General features: G+C 41.9%; 1 protein-coding gene across 1 annotated transcript in view; it reads right to left on the bottom strand.

The window, feature by feature from the left end:
- The window catches only part of LOC146309194 (inactive phospholipase C-like protein 2), a 95228-nt gene that overhangs the window by 28450 nt on the left and 41468 nt on the right, over positions 1–25310 (bottom strand). The window contains exon 2 of the mRNA XM_084745172.1: positions 4749–7235. Within this exon, the coding sequence (XP_084601298.1) occupies positions 4749–7235 (2487 nt within the window). The remainder of the gene's footprint in view (positions 1–4748; positions 7236–25310) is intronic.

Genomic DNA, 25310 nt, shown 5'->3' with positions numbered 1-25310 from the left:
GAAGAGAAGCCAATCGCATTCCTTCCATATTTTATTTTGGAAATCATTGTATTTTATTTTGAAAAGCACTGTATTGTATGTCTGCATTTGCAAGTGGTTGGTGCAGTGTAGCAGGACACCACAAAGAATTTTTAAAAATCCAAAAGTTTTGAAAATGAGGTTCATAGTCACTTAATGAGAAGAATTCTCCGTACACGTCGCGATTAATGGCGCTGCCATCTACGATGCTGCCTCTGCTTCTGAATCTTTCGCAAAAGGTACATTATTACAATTACATTTTCCAGGGCCTTACCCCAGGCTGTCTCCCTTTCAAATATTAAAAAAACTCTTTAGGCCTAATAAGGCTGTTATTGTTAAATATTTTCACTTTCTTACAAATTCAATGTTAATAACTAGACACTTGACTAGAAAATGCTCTCAGAGCTTCTCCAAGGAGGCAGTTTATTTAAGAGTGATGGTTCAAATCTGTAATTCCAGAAACATAATTGCGGAATGCAGCTCTGAGAAGCTGGAAATATTAGTCACCTTCATCCGATTTTGATGCTATTATGCAGTTGTACTGTTATTGTGCAGATGGACCTGCAGTTACTAGTAGTAACAGAGGTTTAATATATGGTTTAATACTACAGGTCACAGAATTCAGGGGCAGCAAAACAAACTATTGTCATTTTGATAAAGAAATCAGGCAATAAATGACAATGGCAGAAAGTTTTTCTCTCCTGTGAGCAATTTTATGCTGCACACAGCATGAGTCTGTGAACAGCAGGGTGCAGTAAAAGGAGTCGGTTACCTTCAGCTCTTCATCTAACAACACTTATTTCGCCAGTTAAATGCTTTTAATATGGAGCTGCAGCAGTAGTAAAGGTTCACACAAAGCTATGCCAACCTTTTTTTTGATAAAGGTTATAAATACAGGAGATTTACGGGAAAACATTTAAAGAGAGAAGAGAGCGGAAGAGAAGGGAAAACAGAGAATCCTGTGAAAAATGGGAGGGTTGACAGTTGCGTAAGTAAGGCCTGTAATTATTGAGCCTCCGTCATTACAACATTATATTAAATCAAAACTGTTTAGGCACCACAAGTCTGAACCTCAGCCACATCCGCATCCAATCAACCTTGGAAAATGTGAATGATGATCACAAGAAATCATTAACAAAGGGTGAGACCGATTACCTTTGTTTTCCAACAGCAAGTAGACTGACTTGTACTAGACTACCTTTTATGAGAAAACGGAGGAAATGAACATGAGCTGGGTTTTTTTTGGGAATGTAAACGTTGTCTAAAGTTCAAACTTGTGAACTTATTTTAATCTGTGTGAATCTCTGGGCAAGCTCCTGTGAAGGGTGACCCTGCACAACACCGATGAGGATGTGTTTGATGTGTCTGTGTCAGATTTACAGGGCCGTCTTCACAGCGAGCCACATTTCATGTCTTATTCATGCAATATTCCCACGCTGACTCACACCCGAGTGAAGATTAGGACTTAATCATGACAAACTGTCGAGGTATTCATTTGTCACTAATTTAGATTATGCAAACAAGCAACACTTTGATTGCGCCAAAAAATACCAGAATCTTTTGACTAGTGAGGAAACACTTTTTTTTTTTGTCACAATTGTTCATTAACTGCTTGCATTCACACTTTGATTTCCAATTATTTCCCTGAAATTACCTTCTTCTTATCCCATTCAGGCTGCAAGTTGCTAATGTTACTACCTCTAAAATTATAGGATCAATTTCACCTCCTGAACGCAAACATTATTCTTTCTGTATTGGGATCTTGGAGAGGAAAATGATGTCCTCTTTCAGAACATGCTTATTGCCACGACTGAAAAATGTATGACAGCATGCCACAGGATCTCTAATCACATCTCTGCTTATTTAGTTTGGTCTGGTCTTTTGTTTGCTGTGCCATTAGACTGAGGTTACTGCTTACTGGAGACAGGCGAACAGACCTCAGTATTTATGACCTGGATACCTATAAAGGACAGACATACACAAATCTGTCTAATTTTCTGTCTTGTTATGCAGGACGGCTACATTACATATTAATTTTGTTAAGCCTGCATACTTCCAACATCAGCTGCTCATGCACAAATCAACAGGTTGCTGGAGATAAAGCAAGAAACCAGTCAGGGTTTTCTGTTATTTTTTGGAAAACCTGAACTGATGAGGTTATCAGAGGACAATCTCAGTAGTGAGAAAGCATATTATATTTTCTCTCTTATCTGCTCAAGTGTATCACTCATTTACACTTTCAGTATTTATTTTAATTAGACAAAAAATAATGATCTCTCCTTTCATTCTGTTGCTCTCATGCATCATTTTACAGTCGCCGTCATTGTTTTTGTCCTCAATCCTTGTTTTTTCAGTTCATGTTACTTTTGTTTTTACATGTACAGCATTACAGTATTTTGCATTGGTTTATGACAGGATTGCTTAAAGCATGTGATCAAGTAAGTACATAATCTTGTTTGAAGGCTGGATTATCAAAGCACATTTACATACACTTTTAACAAGCTATATGTAGCAACTGCATGAGCAAAAATGAGCACAGCGGTCCAAATAGTGAGCTAGAGCCACCGACTGTATTATTATGGTAGAGGCTGAAATCCTATTTAATATACAATGTGTGGTTAAAGCGTGTTGTTTCTGCTCACCCGAGACTCAAGGAAGCTCAGGCAGACTGCAGGAGCACAAGACATGTGCAACACTGTAATTTGACAATAACAATTAAAAATGATTTGTGCACTGAAAGTTGATCAGCTGTTTATAACTCGTCTGTCAATGTAAAATTAAGCCTGTTATCCTGAAAACAAAAGCCCACTGCTTTGAAAATACACACTCTGGAGTTCAAGTTAAATTACTGCCTGCCAGACTCCATTAACATATTGTTCACTTTAATTGTTACAAACATCTACTCCTTCTACAAGATCATTAATGTTTTCTTACAAACTCTAATTAAGGTGAAATGGGCAAACAAAAACAGTCTTGGCTCAGAATAGAAATTCTGCAGCTGTATCATTGTTTCCTTCATTTCTGATGACAAAGAAACACAATAAAAATAAAATTGCTTTTGTTGAATTTTTATCTTTTTTTCTTTTTTGCCAGTGTTACACTGTCTTCAGGCATACAACGATTACAGTACTTGCATCGTCTAAGCGTGTTATCAATATGATGCCACAAATTCAAAGTGAAAGTGTCTCCTCTGCACAGTAGCAGCAGTAGAGTTGCTGCACACAGTAGCAGGAGTCAGATTTCATATGTAACACTGTAGGTTCATCACAGCCTGACACAAGGTTGCTCAACAACTGGACGCGGCTGCACAGACTGAAATTTATTATACGGTGCCTCAGCATCGCCAAACAGTCTTGGGTGCACACAAAAATAAAAGCAAGTATTCTGTTGTTTAATTTCATACCATGAAGGCATTAGCTTGTGCTAATTTGTCAAAAATAAAGGCAGGTGTGTACTACTTAACGCAAGTATTAATTTACAACTCGTCTGCGGATGTCAGCTACAGATGTTGGGGTCAGTGGGTGTTTGATCGACCTGGCAATTTAATTATTAAGCAATTTTCTAAGGATTTGTTTAGTTCAAAGTGAGGGGAAGATTTAAAGATGCTGAAGACAAAAGTAAAAGTTCTAACATTTCAGATATTGAGCGTCATTCTTCATATCTTTTCTTGTGAAATGTCCGGTGTAATCGGCAGCACAGATGTTGTCATGATTTTCTAAACTGGTGAGGAAATTTCCTCACGGTGGCATCCCTAGTGTACAGCAAAAATTATTTTCATTTTGTCAGCTGTCAGAGACGACGAGAGCCTGCAACTCTAAACTGACAAGCAGACAGCACAACACGTGGCGTGTAAAAAAGCCTTACTGGCTGTCCCTGTGACCGAATGAGACAAGCTTTGCATCACACCCTTCAGTCATCGTAAACAAAATTATAAATGCACTGAGAGGCTTCTGCTACTGGTCATAAGCCAAATACACACCGTGGTTACTAATCTTCATTTGCTCATCTAGAGGAGTTTTAAAGTAGTGCACTAAGTGCCTAGCAACCCGGTCCTCTCCCCCGGGCAGTAATTGTCCCTCATTAATGATTACACTATTCATAAAGCTCATAATTGTACAGCATTGTCACTTTATTGCCGTTCTTTTCTACAACATTAATAGAGCACAATTAGCAACGAGCCTCTATCCACAACAGCGAGTGAAATGAGTCCAATCAGAAACACTTGCATCAGTTTGGAAATACTGAAGCAATAAAAGCTCAAGCAGTTTTATTTAGTGGGAAACACTTCCTTTTCATATCTTAAAATCCAATATACAGACAACCATGAAAGTTGAGAATTGACAGGAAAATGATTCCCCCGTCTTGAGAGGATCTCTGTCAATTTTTTCATTTTATGACTGTAACATAATATCATATATTAATATGCAGAATACCGTGTGCATTGCTGGGCATATTCAGGGCCTGCAGAGCGTGGGGATTCATGATTTTGATGATCTAGCTTTTACACCAAAACTTCTATTGTATACCACAATAAGCTGATTGTCATTACTCTTAAAATTAAACCATAGTAAAGTCATCATTTGAAAGAGTAATCTTGGATCAACAACATAAACACTGCCAGAATGTCACAACACATCACAACACAACTTCATACAAAAGTCTTGACTCTTAACATTGGTAATGGTTTCATGATTATGTTTCATAAATAATTTAAATTTGTAGTTCCTTACCTGTACATTTTCTCTGAGGTCTGTGGCCTCCCTGAGGGGCTGGGTGGAAGCTCTGAAGAGCTCGTCCACCACCTTGATCCCTGTGGTCTTGGTGGTGGTGTACTCCCGGGCCTTTCTGCCCTTCCTGACAGACAGACCCCTCTTATGTGCCTTTCCTCCACCTCGCCTGTTGGTGATGGCTACATGGACAAACAAGGTGGTGTTGGGTAGGAACTCTCCTGTCAGGGACTGTAGGGGGACATGTCTGTAGCCTGGCTGTAGGCACTCAAATGGGATGGTGTACTGGCCAATGAACTCGTCTCCGATGTAGTCGTCATCCAGCACCACAAAGCGCAGCACTGCAAGTTCCGGTAAATTGATCTGGAATTCAAAACTCTCATCAAAAATAGGGTTGTCACCATTCTGGGAAACGGTCTTGGTTCTTTGCTCAGCACAGTCAGCTGGGATGCCATGGATCTCCACAAATATGTAGGGCTCCACCACATCACCCTTAGCGGCAGAGCCGCGGGGCTTGGGCAGATTCTGCCCACTGATGACTTTGATGTGAAGAAGCTGGGCGGACACTCCTGGCAGGGAGTCCCGAGCGTTGGCACTGAAGTAGGACACCTCCTCCCTCATGATGGCTGGCCGCAAAACATACCCGCAATTGCCATTCTGCCTGAACCAGCCTAGGTTGAGGTCCATCATCAAGCCTGGCGTCTGGTAGTTCATGGCCACAATCTGGCAGCCACATTTCCAGAAATCCTGCGGGTTCATGTTGCTGGCATCAATTCTCATAGGTGTGGGATAAACCCTGGAGAGAAAGCGTTTGTTATAACAAACAAATTCCTCTGGGACCTCATTGGCACACCTGTTTGCATCTACCTCATTGAAGGAGCAAATCTCCCAGTATTTTTGGTCCCTCTTAGAGATCTCAAAGTCCCTAAACTGGACTGACTTGCAGAGAGATACAAGATCAGACAGTTCCCTGCACAGTCTGAGTCTCTTGTAGCCTACGCCATTTAGCTGGTCTTTCTCATCAGCTCCCACTCTTCGGGACATTTCCAGACCCTCCTCCTCATCTGTCACGTCTCCCTCGGGGTCGGTGCAGCTGGGTGGTAGCTTCTTACCCTTGAGGAGGATTTTACCTTTGAGTTTCTCAGGGGAGGGTAGGTAGTTTTCCTCCCTGTTTGGGGGATCAATGTACAGCTTGTCCCCAAGAATCTTCTTCATGTGCTGTGCCATGACCCTCTGCTGGGGGATGCAGCAGTGGGTCACTAAGCAGACAATCAGGGGATACTCAGAGCTCTCAAAAGCATACTGGTTAATAATGTCCAGGACTTTTGAGAAAGCTAGATGTGAGGCTACAGAACTACCTACATACACCACTGGTTCATTGTCAGGGCCATCCCAGACAATGACCTCAATGCTGCGACAGCCCATCCTGAGAGCTCGGATGTAGCTGCTGATGTCTGACGAACCCCAGAAATGGTCTTCCAGAAGGGAGGCATTATGTGACGAGTTGATGTAATAGTGGGACAGAGGCTGGTTCATATCCTGGCACACACGTTTGTGTTGGGGGTCAAAGATGTGGCATTCGGAGGAGAGGAGGTAGTGTGTAAAGCCATCAATGGAGAGGTAGCTCCTCTCCCTGCCTTCAGCGGATGGCTCAAATTTCTGAACAATATCCCTGCACATGTCCTCCGTTACACCTTCCACACCCTGCTCCACCTCCACGAACAGCATCAGATCTTTACTGTCCAGATACTCCTTGTTACTGGAGAACTGCACCAGTAGGAAGAAAATCTCTGGCCGCGTGCAGAGCTCACAGTAGGCCTCCACAAAGATGTCCATGTTAATTGCCTCTCCGTATTGGTCCTTAGCTTTCTGGAGTTCCTTGAACTTTAGCTCTATCCGAGACTCTTTCATTCCAGGGTTGAGCCCCTTGATTATCTGGGTGGCCCTGAACAGGTCTATGTGTCCTACCTTTTCCATATCTGCTAGCTCAAACACTGAGCCAATCCAAGACGTTCGTAGACTCGGTTGGCTGGGTTCCACCATGTCCACGGTGTGACGGCCATAAGACACCAGATACCTCAGGCCCATCACCCAAGTGCTGACAACATCTGCTGTACTGGCTACCAAATCTAAGGACTCATAATTATCCCCATAGATGATTGAAAAGGCGCATTCATCAGGGAACTGGTCTGAGAGACCATTGCTGCGCAGAACTGGAGTTTTCTTTCCCAAACGGACCTCCTTAATGCCCTTGATCTCCAGTTTAGCCTTCTCTGAATCCTTCTTGGATGGCTCCCAGCGGAGCCAGTGCATGTCTGGATCTAGCAGGAAGTAGCGGTTGTACATGCGTGAGTTGGAGCGCACTTTCTTCATTTCACAACCCTCCATCATGAATGCCATGCATGCAGCTGTGCTGTTGATCTTGCGGTCACTTGGCATTGAGCTGAAGGACACCGTTTTCTTCCTCACCTGCCTCTGTTTGGAGCCATCCTGGAAACAGAAAGGGGTGGGGTAGAGAAGGATTTCTTGGTTACACTTGTATCTGAAATCAGGACACAGCAGTGAATACTACAGCGAGATTAGAATGCATAGAAATGCAGAGAGGAGACAAAAGGCTGAGTTTGCCCTTTTATCACAGAGCAGCTTTGCACCTGCATAGATATATGAATCCGTAAATAAAAATCCTACATGTAAACACAAACTGTAATGATGCAAAAAAATAAATGAACATGATACACCATTCCCATCAGTAAACCATCAGTGCTGCTGCATGCATAAATATAACAGACACCCAATTATCAACTGCTTAGTGCAAATCTTTCTTTTCTCCCCAGCGGTGAGCCAACATGCAGGGACCCATCTTTATGGAGATGGGACACAGTGGTGGATGGGCACCATGCAGGGTCTTCTCTGACATTTCACGGTTACAACAAAATGGCAAAAACAATCAGTGCTTTTTTTTAAAATATATGTATATTTATGACAGGCCAATAGCCTTGAAGATAATTACATGTATATTTAAAATGCACTGCCTGTATTTTAAATTGTATACCTTCAAGTGAAGGCTGAATAACTTCTAGGGTTTTTCCTTGACATAAATCATAATACACTGTATTGCAGGCCACATGAGGTCTGTTTCTTTTTTTAAAAAAGACTGCTTGTTGTAATCATAGGGTACAAAACTGCAGACTGGCTCAAGTCACAATGTCTCGAACAATGTCAAGAGCTTTAAAATCAGGTTACGTCATAACTGCAAATGATTTGTAGTTAAATATTCATCCAGTGGGCAACCCCTCATAAATACATTTGTCAGCCGATTCAAAATACGTTGCAATGTTTGTTGAAGCGCTAAGGAGAGTGTCTCCCTACAAGCAAGGCAAAAACCAAACTTGCAAAAGTAGCAAAACAGAGGTTCCACACACCACCTGCCATGACATGGCTGAACCTCTGCAGCTTTTAGGTCGAGAGCCTAGCTGGCAGAGAGCAGACAGACCGTGCTGCCCTATTTCCACACAGGGCTGTGGTTAGTTAGATAGCCTGAATGCAGATGGCCTGGTTAAGGGCTTGGAAAGTGTGCTTGTTGAATAATGCATACTGCAGAGAACAGTACATTAAAATCAAAACTAAACCAATCTACAGATTATTAAAGAGTCTAGACGCAAAGCCTTCGAAACTGTCATTGCTGAAACAAAGCCACTTTAAAAAGAAAACATCTTTTATCACAGTCTCAGGTCAGAAGTGATGTTTGATTACTTGCAAGTAGGGGGGTGAGTTTTCTTTCTTGTTCCATGCCTGTTGATCACTTTGAATAAAGAAAGCTAGAAAGGGCAGAGGACCCTAAGGCTCTGGAGGAGCGAATATGACTTCCCCCTAAGACAGTGACTGCTTGTACAGGACTGATGGATCTCCCCTGAGCATGGTTCAACTTTAGCCACAGTGAAAGACCTCAGGGCCATCAATCCTCCACCTGACGGTCAGAGGCAGATGACGCCCGGCACCTTATCACGATTGATGAGCACCACTTGATGCAAAGCCGGAGAAAATGACATGATCATCGCTCTCTGCTTTTGCCCTTGTTTTACGACCTTTATCTAACATCCCTACACATAAGTACTCAGTATCATAATTTACAAATCTGTAATTCTTCAGAGATGGAACAGAAATGAACAGAGATACAAGTCATTCATTAATGAGGATGAAAATACCTCTTAGACATTCTAGTCAGTGCCTTCACTGGTCTCACACCAGATGGTGCGCTGTGGCCCGGTGATGTTGGGACCACCGAGGTCAAAAGGATTGCTCGCTGTGTGTTAATATAAAGTTATTCAAGCATTTTCTCCCCAGCCCCAAGAAATACTTGCATGCAATTGTTGTGAGAGCTAGCGCCAAGACCCACAGGCACATGGTAATGCGTCCACCCTTGCCAAGATTGTGAGGGTAATGATGGTGCTGTTGGTTCAGCTGCAGGATAATACAATTCCAGCTCTTTCACCGTGGTAACCTAAGAGTGAAAAGAACTTCCCACCCGCTTCACATGCGAGGCAGTCACATGATCTCCAAAAAAATCATCTGCCTCGAACCCAGTACAGTGCATGCAAGTGGGATAGAAAACTAGAGGCCATAATCAAGAGATCACATTTCAACCCAAATGCTAAGCGCTTTAATCTCACTAGCCTGCTCCTTTTTACCCATGAGACAGAAAACTGCAGTTAACAAATCGAGCCTATTTGTAAAACAATCCAAAAAGACAGATTATGTCTCCCGTGTTTTGCTCCTCTGCTCCTGCAAAATCAACCAGATGGACCTCTACATTAACTGAGGACATGTTAAAAAAAAATCTCAGAGACGGAAAGCAGACTGAGGAAGTGGCAAGAAAGGGAGATCTGTTCAGGTCTGATTGTTTCCAGGCCTTCTTTAGGGAAGTGCTGTAGCCACACGGGGTCAAAGAGTGTGAGGGTAATCTCATGTCTCATTAACATGCTGTTACTCTTAGCCGTACAACCAGGTAGGACGACACGCTTTTACCCTCAACTCCAGCTACTCAATCAAAACCAGGAGAGATGTGCACACCGAAGACCTCCTGTTTAAAGAAGTTATTTCCGTGACATTTCCAAACTCCTCAGACTGCTTGTAGCATAGACATATGTATATGTAAACGCCGCACCGACCTTTGGATCATACATCAACGTTGTCGCCATTTCCGTCGAGACTGACCCCTAACAAATATGTGTAAATGGCAGAGCTGCAGTTTTTTCTTGATAAGAAGAAATGGTTATTTCTCAACTAATGACTTGTTTTATATTAAAAGGTTTATGATCTTCATAGAGTAAGACAAAAAAAAGGTCGTTCTCTAACAAACTTCATTGTCCTTTGAATACAACACTACCCGTTAAGATCAGTTGAGATATAAACTTTATTGTGCTCTTTTGTTTTTTTCTGTGACCAGAAAAACTGCAGCTCCCCTGTTTGCATGTATTTGTCTGTAATAAAATGAAAATGGTGGCTATGTCAACATAACGCAGCAACAAGCTGAAGCGGTCAGTGCAGCATCTGTGTTTATATGGATCATAATAAATACACAGATATGTATAAATAGGTCAATAAAGTAATACAAAGGGTCACCAAATATATTAAAAAATATATAATATGTACCCCCAATGGATTAGGATTAGGGGATCTTCACGCGCTACTGAAACTGAATTCTACATTGTGAACGAATGTATCATAAGGCTGGTCATGTAGAGGTAAAGATTAGAAAGGATCACTTGTTAGTTCAATATCTGTGTTGTGAATGTAGGTATAAATAACAAAGGTCAGTGCTAAAAAAGATTCACAAAAAAAAGTATTTTCAAAAATGATCAATTCTAATATGGAAATTTTAAATTTCTGGTAAAAATTCTTTTAAACCTTTTTATTTCTGTATTTTTCTCCATGCAGTCGTCTTTTTTTTATTGATCGATGGCACCTCTGTCGCACTCTCTCCATTTTTTTCACAGGCCCTGGGGTCCTTCCTGGTTGAGATGTCAGTATTTCTGTGTGTGTGTGTGTGTGTGTGTGTGTGTGTGCATGTGTGTGTGTGTGCATGTGTGTGTGTGTGTGTGTGCTCGAGCGCTTCTAGCTTGACTGCCTGTTGCTGCTGTTTTTCTGGCACCGCCGCAGTGATGTGGGGGTATTTTGGTAATCCACCACACCTCCCCCACCCCTTTTCCTGTGGTGACGCTGGCTTCCCCGGGCTGGGTCAAACACTCCCTGATGGAAGGCTGAAGCTGCTGGGGACAGGACAGGCTGTGAGACGAGTCCCCCAACATCCTCTGAAGGGCGGTCATATGTCACACGCGCTCTCCCTCCCGTCGCTGTTGTCACACCGTGACGCTGGGCGCTGTGAGCAGTATGACATAGGGAACTTAACTCTAGGGAGGCAATTAATGCAACATGAGCACTCAGGTTGCCGGTTGCACTGTGGTGCCCCACTGAGTGGAGTCTGCCAAAACAATAACTCTTTAAAATTAAACTGTAGGGCACAGAGGACAAGCTATTCTCATTGACTTCATATCTTTGCATAATTTCAGAATCAATATATTTCTTATGAGGGATGTCACAAGGACTGATTCTTGTGTACCAAGTCAATGCCAAAATTTTGAAAATGTTCGTTTTTCGACAGTGACACAGACAAAGGAGGAAAGACTTCCAACTTATTGACTGTGACGATAACTGCAATTACCACAATACTGTGGTCATGTGATGCCTACAGCCGAGTTGAGCTCATCGTTGTTCCAATGTTCCTATTTCCAACTGCTGCTAATTAATTAATAAAGCAAATGATCATAAGTTGCAGCCCTATTTCCAATTATATGGTTATCTCATCTCAGAAAACAAGTACAGGCTACATCTGGTTGGTTTTCCTGCCCTCCCCCAGCCTGCTGTGTGACCTGGAATGCAGTACTATCAGAAAAAACAAATGCCTGCTTCATCTCCGGAGCATGTGATTGTGTGGGTGCAACACAAGCACCCCAACAAAAAAAACAAACCAAAAAAAAAAAAAAACCCAAGAGACAAAAAACCCCATGCTTCCTCTTGTTGCCTGATCTCTTGTTATGCCAGAAATCACAAGTAAAACTAAAAGTCGTTTTGCTCTGACTGCTTACACGGTGGCATGATGGGACTTTTTCAAAGCAGACTGAAAAATACACCATTGTAGTGTAGTAGCTGCACATTTTAGGGCTGAAATGGAAGCCCGTCTCAGCCACTGGACTGTCACATGTTAGTATGCACAGAGTGCGGAGCTGCTCAACCTGCTTTTGATCACATGGATCTCTCTCCTAAAGTTCTTCCTGTGGGACTCTGGACATACTGCCTCTTTCACTACTGTGGCCCACTTCCTCCCCATCCCACCAAGCCTCAAACCATCCCACCTCCTCGTCACGGCTCCGCTGGCTGCCTGCCACTCGCTACTCCCCGCTCCTATCATATCTCAACTCTAAAACGGGTCTACAGAAAGTAGTCAGGCATGGCTCAGTTCCTCTCGCCCACAGAGCTACTGTGTCATTTATGTGTGTGCAACGTGAATCGGTGAATAAGGCAACAGGGGAGCGTGGGTAATGGGGAGTGAAGACAGAACAGAGCGGAGCAGAGCAGAGGCCTCTTGATGACGTGCTCTCCAAGATGTGAGTCAGAGTATGTGTGTTGTGTTTGCCTCCATGTGTGCCGGGGGGATCATGGGATCAATGTCTACACACATACAGAACACCGTGACAGACAGCCACTGCTAAGGCACATTACACATCAAACATACATACACTGACACGCCGAAGATGCACAATTATTGTATGTTAAGGCTAAAGCGTTACCACAAAAAGCCCAACGTTAATTTGTATTATCAGTTAGGGTTGGACCAGTCATTGACCCTGTATAACACTGTAACATTGTGATTTAAATGCCTTCTGTATTTGAGGTAATGTGTCCCTTCAGAGTTGCTTTGAGGCAGGCGTTGTTGGCAAAGTTCAGCTTTTGACATGTGGGAAAGAAAATAAAAAGAGGCAAGGGACTACAGATGGAAATTAGCCTCTGGCTATAATCTTGCATATTAGTATGTAAATGTTCATTAATATGCACTGTCCCTATTTTAAATAAATAAATGAAACAAAAATGATAGCTGTTGCTGCTGGTCACTGTGCTAACGTTACGTCTCCGTGTCCTGTGTATAATTTTGTTTTTAAACTGCCTTGTTAGACACTTAATCACTATCGCTTTATCACGCTAATCACTGTTTTTTGAAGTCCTATTCACACTGGACTGTTAATACTTGTGGACCTCTGGTAATTTGTAATAATTGCAGATGTTGTCTGTGGGCCAATCTGCCATATCTGTAATTTGTAAAGTAAAAATTCCACTATAAATTACCTACCATATTTCTCCAATCACAGAGGTCCTGTGATAATATCAGTCCCATGTGAATCAGCGTCTCTGTGATTTGTGGTCGGAACTTTCATTTCCTGTGGTCAGACAACTGAAAAAGTATGAAATTTGATCGTGGCACATTTGCCAAACATCAGTCAGCAGCTGTGCTGTAAGATCATCTATCATGACCTTTAAAATGCAAATGTGTATTTATGCCTGTATAGCATGCAAAAGTGGGCAAAATGACTCCTGCAGGGTGTCCAGTAAGAACCGGAGATCTCTGACTACAATCCCAGGAATGTTTATTGAGATACCAGATGAAAGACAAGTTGAATGTGAAGTTATATTGTGGTTGTTCTGGGTAAATACACAACTTTAAGAAGTCCAAAAACACTGAGATAAAAGTCTGTCCACAGCTGTTTGAGTAAGATGATGAGTAAGAGGGATTGATGTGGTGATACGATGCTGACTGGTCAAATGTATCGAGAGAGGAGGGAGCAAGACTGTGAATAATCTGCCCTTTTTCTGCTGTTAATGTGGCTGCTGAAGAACTGAAGCTTCTTAAACATTGATGTTATGGGGAGCCTTGACATATCCGGGGCATAATGTCAGAAAATCAGAGTAAAATACAGACTGCGAATGCACTGCACGAAACACAGGCATGTGGGGGTAACTTCTCAATCCTGAAATAAATCATGAGCCTGGGAATACTAGTCCTGTGTGTTGTATTAATACTTCAGTACCTTTACAACATGCTAACAGCAACACAATACTAACACTGTTCAGTGATCAGGTATCGGGTAACTTTTTTTTTTTTTGGATGAGTATTGTTTCGTGGCGTTGAGACAAAAACCCTTTTAAACTCAGCACAGTGATGTACGTTGGACACTATCTTGGCAGGAATGTGAGAGTTAATCTGCTTGCTCCATTAGCTTGCATATGGAGCAGGAAGATTAACTTACAACGACGTCATCGTCCATCCGCGATGTTTCACTGTGGACATCGATTGTCATCTGCCAGTTTGGTAGACATCGCCCAACCCTAGTCTAATCTCTGTTATAATGTAACAGTGAAGGCAAACACTTCTTCTCCACTACTTATCAGATTAATTACTTTTCATCGTAGTAGTTGTTGTCCTTGTAATTGTTGCCTGCCTGGATGAAAAACAGAGCAGTCTTAAATAGTGAATTATTTTCCCTACTTTAATTTAAAAAATTAAAAATACAAATTCTATAATATTTTTTATTCAAATCTCTATTAATTATTCATGAATGCAATTTGTTTTCCTTGAATCTTTTCAAATGAAGCAGGGCCTTGAAGATTTCCCCATTTTAACATGCAACGTAAGAAACACAAAAATGCAAGTATTGGAATGAGTTTCTGCACAAACTAAATTAACGAGTGAGGATGATCTGATGATTTTGTGTGTTATCTTTTTTTTGGAGCAAACCCAAGACCGTTCCCTGCAGAAGCACCAGACATGAAGAACTGAAGAGCTTTGGCTTTTACCCTGAAGGATTTCACAGCTCAGTAAGCCCCCGTTGACTTGGATAAGGTAGGTGGGAGGTCGTCATCAGAACACCCTCCCCCCTCCCTTCCTCCCAATTCCTCAAGTCTTCACTGCCCACCACTACCTCAAGGCACCGCAGTGCCTCTTCCTACCCACATCCAAGACGGTTACACAAACTGGCATCTGAATCCTGCCACACAGAGTTTAGGGCAGACATCATTCAGCATCGAACAGACTCTGCCCCCTAAAACTGGGTGGAAAGAGGCATCCATAAAGAGAGAAAGGTAAAGTAAGATTGTGTATATGCAAGAAAGAGAGATAGAAGGAGCGACTGACAGAAATCGAGAAAGATAGCAAGTTTAATGAGCTTAATGTTAACTTAATTTATTTAGATGTTTTGGCAATGCTGTGCATCCTCAATGCCAATAAAGCAAATTAAATCAAATTGAAAAACTAAATTCTCATAGGAGGAAAAAGAGAGAAAGGGAGGGATGGAGAGATAAATACAATGTCAGTAACATTTTGCCTTGGCAACATGGCATTGTTATCTGTCATGCTAATAAAGCATCTTCAAATTGAATACGGATTTTGGAAATAGAGGCGAGGGAGGGATGGAGAGAATAAAGAGAGACAGATGAGGGAAGGAGAGTCGGGGGGGAGAGAGAAGTCGGGCCTGTCACCGTTTGTCACTGTAATCTCTCGTGTGGGCGACTGCTTTAATTCTCACAGCGGTGCTCTCAGCTGCACATTGTGCAACTCATCACACCATCTTTGTGCAAGTTTCGCAGAACACGAACATAATGTGTGAATAGGCGAGAAAATCAAAGGTCTGAGAGGGAACGTGTGTGACTCGAGTGTGTGCAGACATGCTGGTGTTTGTCCCGGTGCACGAATGGATTTGCATTTTCATCCAGGTGGTCCTCTGTGCATGACGATCGCTGTGCCTCGAATGCAAAGCCCCAGTTCTGCTGTTAACACTCTTTCCGTGCTCAGATAATATGTGGAAATCCCCCAGAGAACAAGCCAACAGAGAGAGTGGAGGTCAATGCTATTGAGCTGTGGAACCACCGAAAAAAGCACCAAGCGCTGCTGTCCAGCTTAGATAATTCAGTCACAAGCATTTGTGTTTAGGAGTCCATTTATAAGGCTTTTCCAGTGTCACTTTTGGCCACGCCAATTTGCATTTTCATTACTATTTTTATCCTGCTGGTCTGTGCTAAGTTGCGCCCAATATGGATCATATCTGTGTGCCGCGAGAGTGAACTTGTGTGTGCAGGATGGCAGAGAGAAAGATGCTTATAAACGTGTCTGTGTGTTCTTTTGTAGCTTCTAACTGAATCTCTCTGGTCTGCAGTTCAGTTTCTCTTCGGTGTCGCTGTTTTTACATTTAATTATCTGCTTTATTTTGCAGTTACACGCTTGCTTTCAGCTGAATAGGAGTTATTTGTTGTTAGTCAGTTACTGCTGATGAAAACCCAACATTTCCTTATTTAGTTTCTTCATAATAAAAGCATTTGAATAACAAAGTAACACAGGACTTTTATTGCGAAGAATTTCTATGAAATAAAGTGTTTGTTTTCCTGTTTTACAGCAGAGTCAAAACAGGCCAGCACATGAGTATGGAAAAGGAATAGTATTTACACTACTAGGATTGTTCTGATACCAATATCGATATCAGAAATGCCTCCAACACAACCTATCGATCTAATATCACAGAATTTATTTCACCCTTTAACATCCCAGCAGCATATGATAATGTTTTTTTGGGGGGGGAAGCAAAAAAAAAAGGTATTGGGATATTTCTACTTGATACATTCAGTATGGTACATTTACAGGTTGGGTCATAAATCATATAATTTCTGAGTTCACTGCACTTTTCAATGTACACACACATACACACAATGCACACCAATGTCAGGGTCTCCTGTGGCTTCTCTACCACACCGCCCTCTTTTTCCCCAGCTGCTTTCCTCATGCTTTCCATCACCACACTTCACCAATGGGGCCAATTATTTCTTGCAGAACCTATTTCATAAGCTCCGTTCAGGTGAGTTTGCGTGCGTTCATGTGTGCATTCTTGTTGCTAAGCATGAGGCAGAGAGACAGACAGAGACAAAAACACAGAGTCTCCTTTGCAGGGTCAAGTCACATCCAGTTCCAGATTTCCTCACGGTCAGCTTCCTGTCTTATCAGCCTGTGGTCGTCCTCTTCCGTAGGCAAGGTGTCTGCTGTCAATCTCAGCTCCCACTCACTCTGAGTGATTGTGTGTCTGTCAGGTCATGTTGGTAATTCTGTAGAAGCTGTGTTAAATAATAACAGAATAATCCTTGTATATGGGAGGGGGAGACACAGGAAGGGGTTGTTTGTCCCTGGATTCCCTTACAATCTCCTCCCAAATGTACTCTATGCTGTTTTCCCCATTTAGCGGAGGATGTTTGAAGGTTGTTTCATCAGCTCATATTCATGATTTCTATCTCGCGCCGCCTCCATTGACAATGTAAACTCCGTACAAGCTCTGTGCCCCCATTCAACTAATGTGTCTGAGTGTCCCAGAACAGAATCTCTCAAGATTACAGGGTTCAATTCTCAGCGGGCCACCCAAACATCTAAAAATGCACGCACCCACGGCACTGACAGGCACTTTGTATAAAACTGTAGCTGTCAGATGAAAATCTCAATCTCCTAAAGCATCTAAATGTTTTTACTATTTAAAGCTGCACTGGGGATCTTTGCATATTTGTGTTTTAATCTCAAAGTGTCAGTGTTATGAAATAGTTTGAAAGTTTTGAATTTTTTAAATACTGAGGGCACCGATGGGGCAGGAGAGGTCAGGTTAGTAGGCTGAGCTTCTGTTCAGGAAACTGTTCATTATTTTTGCCTTAAAACATTTCCTGTGCATGAATAAGACTATAAAAAAACAACAATTTTATCTGACACTATGTTGCGCCAGTTAGGAATGTGATGCTCTTATCTTTTGCAGCATTTCTTTGGGTGAGGGGGTCAAGTATTTAGGTTTCATCCTGAGAAACAGGATTCCTGAGAATATCCATCCAATAGTGTGAGGTCTGTGGTTTTAAACTGAAAGTCTGCATGCAAGAACACTGGATTCATACTTTGTCTAAAACACTTCCCTGGGCAGTGATGGCAACATATGATGGATTTACATTAAAGAGCAGGATATAGCAAAATGCACCAATCTTAGAACACCACTGACACAAGACAGCCATAATCATCCCAAGTGAGACCTTTGTTTAATACATTTTTTGATGCAGATTTTTTAACACCCTGCTCAGCTCTCAGTACTTCTGTAGCTTCTAACTGAATCTCTGTGATTTGAAGTTTAGTTTCTGTCCTGTGTCGCCGTTTGTACTTTCAGGTATCTGCTTTATTTTACTGTTTCATGTTCGCCTTCAGCTGGGTAGGAGTTGTGTTAAGCTAACACTGATGAAAAAATATCAGGGGACTTATTGGGACAAGCACGTCATCAGTAAATACACACCTTCAAGCGGGTGCAAACTCTGCTGCGCTGGTCAAAAGAGTCAAGAGTCAATAATCAAGTCTGCCATTCAGAGCCGAAGCAGATACATACCTGCAACTACTGAGTCATTTGACCCAGGAGTGAATGCCGATTGTACCCTTTCCCACTGAAGACAAAAGCCAGATGTTAGTGGGGATTTTTTGTCCAACGTAAAAGGGTAAAAACTTTGACACTGACATCAAGACCAATGGCAATGACCTTGGGATTTTATCCTTGCAGCTCTGGTGACGTTCCCGGGATTCCTGAGATAGTGTGCTTTTGTTCCCAGGATGGAAACTTTTCTGGAAAAAATATTAATGCCTAGTCAACTATCCTGTTAGCTTGAGCACTTTGTATTTTATACATGAGGCTTTGGTAATTTGTCCATGGCCAAAGACCAATGGAATTTCACTCTGTTTACCTCTAATTCAAATTCTAATCATAAGAGTCAATAAAATTGGAGTAGCAGAGTTTTTATCTGACAATAGCCTTATGCTAACAAAGCTGTGCGCCAAGTCCCTCACAGCTATTGCTACTGGGGGCACTCACTGACTCAGATATCACTATGTTTAATACTTCCCCATGGTCTGCACTGCTTTAATTAAACAGTGTTGTCTGATCTCAAAGCATTCCTCTCATTACATTCATTACCACAGTGTTTTCTCATTTCCCCAAATGGTTTCAGCCACGGGCACCGGATCTCAGCTATGTTTGCCAAAAACGTGGAGGATGTGGGGGAGTGTGACATGAGTGTGTGTTTGCTCAACTCCCAATGACGACGAATGAAAGGAAAATAGTTGACACTGGTGCTTTGACACCTGGTTCTCGTCCCCTCCTTTCTGTCTATTGCTTGTCCTTCCACGCTCTCGGTATTGTTTGCTCTCCCTCTTTGCCTCTTTGTTTTTCTCTCTGTCACTTAATCTTTGTGCCTCCTGGTTCCTGAATTAATGTCTTTTTCCCCCGTCTTTCTCTGTCTCTTTCTCTACATATATCCCCTCATATAGCTCCAATGAAGAGATGAGATTGATACTGGGAAACAATTAAGGTCAGACTAGCGGTGTGCTGAGTGTTTCCACCCAGTGGGAAATGATCTATCACTTCCTCAATAACATCTGACAGAGGCAGCTGTTTTGAACCCGCTCACAATGAATCGTGCGCCTGAGCCTCGGGCGCAACAAAAGGGGAGGCCAGAGGAATCCTTTTGGGTACATGCACACATACACAAACTGGATGGGGAATTTTGGCCTGTTTCTGCTTCTGTGTGTCTATGTAAAGTCCCATTTACACTGGAAAAACCCACTGACATCTGGCTTTTGTCTTAAGTGAGAAAGAGTACAATCGGGATTCAGTCCCTGGACAAATGATAAACATGACACCCAGGGGGACACACTCTTTTCACCCCCTTTCAGAAGAGGCGATAAAAGCTGAAGGAAGGATGAAGTGCTTGTCTGTAGCCTGTAGTCAAGCGTCTGAAATTTTATTTCCTATAAATTCTTCACAGTAAAAGTCCACCATTGTTTTGTTATCTAAATGATTTTATTTTGAAGCCGACAAATCAGGAAATGTTGGATTTTCATCAGGTGAACGCACAATGTGCTGCACAAGGAGTGAGCCACAAAAGCTGCAGCCACAAGAACTATGTAGATAGTGTAAAAGAAAAGTAGATGCAATAAAAAAATAAAAAATAAAATAAAAAATACAGGACTTAAAACCACTTGGGAGAAAAACTCAAATTAATTAATACCAGCAATCGACCAGTGAAATAGTAAGACATGAGACTTAAAACCAAACCAACAAGACACAGTAAGATACAGTAAGATGAAATTAAATAATTATGACAAACAGATGAAAATGATGTAAATAATATAAAATTAAATAAAATAAAAATAGAAGTTAAGACCGGCAGACCAGACTACTAGTTACCTAACCACGAGTCCTATCCAGCTGAAAACGAACAGTAAAAATAGCGACAGAAGAGAAACTAAACTTCAAACCACGGAGATTCAGTTATAAACTACAGAAGTGCTGAAAGCAAAACAAACAGAGACTTTTCGGTTGAGTCTCAGCTTTTCAGTGCATGTTAAAAAACCTTCATACAAGCTAATTTTGTTGTAAAAACAGTTTCGGTGCCGCAGATCACCAAATAAAAGTTAGAATGTTGCAGTAGCTCTTATGTGCAACGCTGCCAGATGCGGCCCTTCTTTGATCCACTTCCAGTAAAACTTTGCACTGAAGCACTGACTATACAAAGCCTGCGGTCCTCAGTGCTGCTGTGTGGCTGAGGCCCGTGATTAGCACAACCAGACAGAGGAAGCTGAGGATGAGCAGGAGGCTGATTAACAACAAATGTCACCCTGCCAGTCCCATGCCACACATCTCCGCGGCATTTACCCTCCACCTCAGACACAATGCTTGTATGAAACGACAGCCTGCCAAAAGATTACGGGCAACTCAGCAACAAAGGGGAAAATAAGAGGGATGTTATCTGTGCAGCGTAAGAGAGGCAAACAGCCCCAGAATGGAGGAGCCGAATGGGATTTGCAAGTCTGAACATGAAGGTTCCACGGCTATAAATAAAACCATTACAGGACAACAAGGCCACAAGTTTCCCGAAGCATAATCGTTGTCTCTCGGACTGCCTGCCCCGGCATCCTCAATACTTCAGCTTGTCAATGCGGCCACACAGGCATAACCTTGACTGCCGTCTGCATTGCAGGGAATGGTGGGGGAGAGAGAAGTGCCCCCGCCTGCCACCAGAGAGCTGTGCTGCTGCTGCAGTACAGGACACCTCTGCTACAGTCCTCTTCCCTCCCTACACCTCACCTCCATTTTTTTCCCCTCTCCTCCACTCCCTGAATAGGACCAGAGAGGGGGAGATAAAGGGGGAGAGGCATCCTGCACCACGTGGCGTTCACAGACCACCACACAAACACATCATCACAGCCTGTCCTTGAGAGCGATTCGGTGTTTGTTTCCACCTCCTCTGAGGTGTACAGTGGAGAGAAATTCACAAGGGTACAAACCATGAGATCCACAATTGATGCCAAAAATTCTCCTAAAAAAGGTTTTCTTTTCCCTAGGGATGTCACAACAGCAGAAATTCCGGAGTCACAATACCAGTGAAATTCTACGATTCTCCAAACCCAATTCGACACCACAGCAAAAGACAAAAGCCATAATAAAATTCAGCAATTGTTATTTTTCTTAACCACCTGAAATAAAAATCTTATGAGCTTCAAGGACAAAAAACTTTCAATATTCAAACTCAGACTTGAATACTGAATTTTCAGTATTCAAACTCAGAGTGCAAGCAGTCAAATAAATGTATAAAGTTATATTTTGATGATAGATGATGCAGACTAAGGAGTCAAGATGATAGACGACTATTAAAAGGTATGGTTACATTACGTTAGAGTAGACTGGCAGCGTTTTGCACAGACTCATTAAATTGGTGGCCCATCAGTCAAATCTGGCTGTTTAATTACCAAAATCTGGCTCTCTAAATATTTAGAAATATGGGGGAAATATTAAAAATTCTTAGTTTACTTAAAAAACCTGCCAAAATTCTAAGTTTATGGGAGTGTACACTTCATCAGATCTTATTTTATTAATCGTGGTAAGTTTTTAACTCAGACAGAATTTAAGAGAGTCAAACTGCATTTAAAAAGATATTAAATGCAACACTGTGTTAAAACAACAAACTACTTCTAATCTAGGATTACAAATGTGCTTTTTTTTCATGTATTGTACATAATGTTTCTTTCCAATTGTGAAAAATATAAATAAAATGGAAATGCACCTGTTTCCAATCAGGCCCATCCGAGTGGTGGTCCATACATAAAGCTCCGGTTCCTGAATGGAACCAATGTGAGAATGTTAGACTGTTTCAATTTTCCTGCTGTTTTGATTTGCATTCACAAAGGCAAAAATAGTGAAAAAAAAAAAAAAATCTTCAAAATAAAAGTTCCATGTTGTTAAAAGCTATTTATTTTCAAGCAGCCAAAACAGGAAAATTTTGTTTGCATCAGCAGTAACTTAACATGACTATAATCAGCTGAAAGCAAACAGGAAATGCTAAAATAAAGCAGATATCTGAAAGTACAAACAGCAACTCAGGACAGGGACTAAACTTTGAACCACAGAGATTCAGTTAGAAGCTATAAAAGTACTGAGAGCTGAACACAGAGACTTTTAAAAGTGAGTTTTTGTCAAGTCGAGTAACTGTTCCACTGAGCTGGAATGAGACAGGCACACAAGTTCAGTTTTTGTGACATCCCTACCTACAACACCTCCTCATGTACACCTACACACACTGCTTTATTGTAAAACCCACATACTATTGTGGAGGTACACACCTGCCTCCATGAGCAGCGCACTCACTGTCCAAACACCCACCATGTATGTATTTTAAACATCCCAAGCTGGGAAGCTATTTAGACGCTGGAGTAGAGAAAGAGAAGGAGGCTAAAATTGGCAAGTGTTCAGTGAAGTCCAGTCACCTGTGTAGGTGCAGGGGACTGTGTGTGGGTAGAAGAGCAGGCGAGCTTACTATAGCACAGTACACATGGAGCCTTTGGTAAAGGCTATTGTTTTCTCCCAAACCCCCGTCTCTGCTGAGCGTTTGGCAAAAATAAGACTACATCTCTGAGCAGGCTTTGATCAATGATGCATTTTCTCTCTGACACATTCCACGCCTGCGTCCGTGAAGCCCACTCAACTCTATAAATAATCCCCGTGAGCCTGATCCTTGGCTGGGCTCCTTCTGTCTCGTCAAGAGGCTGGCAAACCAACTCGTGGACTGTTCCGGTGCCAATGAAAAAAAAACAGAAAACAACTCTGGTGTGGTATATCTGCACCCGCTTATCTTTGATCTGCAGCACGATGAGCCTTCTTACACAGCTCCTTCCCTCTCATTTTCTATTACATAATCATTCTCCATTGCACTTAATTGGTTAAGCATCCTTGGACCATGTTGTGAATGTTTTACATTATATCTAAAATGCTATCATAATGCCAGTTAGTGGAAGGCAACAGAGCACATTTATTCCAGTTCTGCACTTAAATAAAATTCTGAGGTATGTGTGATTTACTGGAGACTTTCCACTTTATGCCCCTGTGAATTTCTATTGTGCTGCATTTCAGAGGGAAATATACTTCTCACACTATTACATTTATTTGCAGGGGTGGCTAATAAAGTGTTACGAGAAATGCACATGAGTGAAGAAGCACGTTTTTGAGGAACAAGTACTTTTAATGACCTTTTTTACTCTTTACTCAAGTATATTTTATTATTATTTATTATATTTCAGTAAGGATTACCTACTTGCCCAGGTCAGGTTATTAAAATCTGGCCACTCACTTGTCCAACCTCCACCCTCTCAAATATGGAGATTTTCCACTAACAGGACAAATCACTGAACTCAATGAACCCCAGTAAGCACACTGAAGTACGCTGCACATAATGAAGATGAAAATTTAGTTAGCTAGTTAACATCAGCTATGTTAATTTTTCATGTGTAGCCTTAATCTGTGAGGTTATTGACATTCACTTATCTTTTAGCTAGTGCTCTGTTAGGCTTTTAAATTGGTGTGCTTCAGAAAACACTTAACCTAACATAATGCACAGCAGCTGCCCACTGCTCCTAATACTAGGATGGGTCAAATACAGAGAGTGTAATTGTCCAGAAATGAATACTGTTGTCCAAATAGTGAGCTGGAGCCACAGATGGTATATTAAATAGCTTGAAATCCTATTCAATATAAAGTCTATGGTTGAATGGAGTTGTTTATCCCCACCGGCAAACACTGCAGGAGCGCAAGACGAGTGCAGCATTTTAATTTGACAATAACAAGCGGCTCCAAGTCCTCCACTGTTTGTTGATCAGCTGTTTAGAACTGTCAGTTGTCCGTCAATCTAAAGTTAAGCCCATTACTCCGAATAAGAAACCCACTGCTCTGAAAACACACACTCTGAAGTTGGAGTTTAGAGACTGCCTGCCAGACTCCATTAAAAAATTGCTCAGTTTAACTGTTATAAACATCTACTCCCTCTCAAAGATTATTAATGATTTCTTACAACTTGTAAACAGACACTTACTCATTCAGTGAACATTCGGCATTAATTTGAACTCTAATTAACGTAAAAAGGACAAACAATAACAGAGGCTAGAGAGTAGAAATTTTAGTACTATGACCACAGTTTATTTGATAATAATATGCAGTCGTAATAATAATCTAATTATGTGACATATAATATTACAGTTACCACAGCCGAGGGTCATTAAGCACAATGAGTACTCTGAATGTAGGATTTTAACATTTTGTTGTATCATGTAATTGATACTTTTGCTTAAGTTCAGGATACTTTTTCCACTACTTTAGTTTGGGGTGAGGGGATAACTAGTAAGAGCTGGGAGCAGAGATAAGCTGAGTTGTTGCTAAGATGAATCACAGTTTCATTAGCTTTTTCTCCCAGTGGAGACAAATGTAGGACAAGGGAGGAAGTGGGTGTATTTGTGCGTGTTTGTGTAAATGCACAGTGGAGGGAGGGTGGAGGACACAGGAGCAGAGTGGTTCAATGTGCCCACTTTGCAGAAGAGCTGTGGCTGAAGGTGACCTTTGTGTTTGCCTGGAAAGCCTGACTGGCAGGGCTGCAGTGAGGAGAATCAGGACCGCGAGGGACGGGCTCGCTGGACCGATGCTCGACAGAGGAAAGACACGGGTACAAAACTGGGGGTCTCTTCAGGAGGAAAGAAGACGGTTGGCACGCAGGGGGAAGAACAGGGAGAACAACGATTCCTATTTTTAGGTCTGGCCTCACTCCTCTACAGAGAAGAGGGGGAGTTAGGATTCCCTGGGAGAGAAGTGAACAGCAGGAGGGGAGGTGAATCTGACGAGGATGCGTAAGAAAGCCACGCTGATATCCAGGCCTCGATACAAGCTGACCCAGTTTCACCAAAAAGCCCTGGCCACCACATTAAACCGAGCTCATCCCTCCTAGCAAGGACGTGCTGTTGTTGCTAAAGGTCATAAGAAGGTGACAGAGTGTGTGTGTCACCTACAACCAGAGCCATTTAGTCATGCTGTCACTTTTTCTTAGGCAAGATTGTTATACTCGGTACATGAGCACATTGCATGTAAC

Source organism: Lutjanus erythropterus, chromosome 19 (assembly GCF_056507025.1).
Source record: "Lutjanus erythropterus isolate fLutEry1 chromosome 19, fLutEry1.hap2, whole genome shotgun sequence".
NCBI lineage: Eukaryota > Metazoa > Chordata > Actinopteri > Lutjaniformes > Lutjanidae > Lutjanus > Lutjanus erythropterus.
This window is presented reverse-complemented; position numbering and strand designations above follow the sequence as displayed.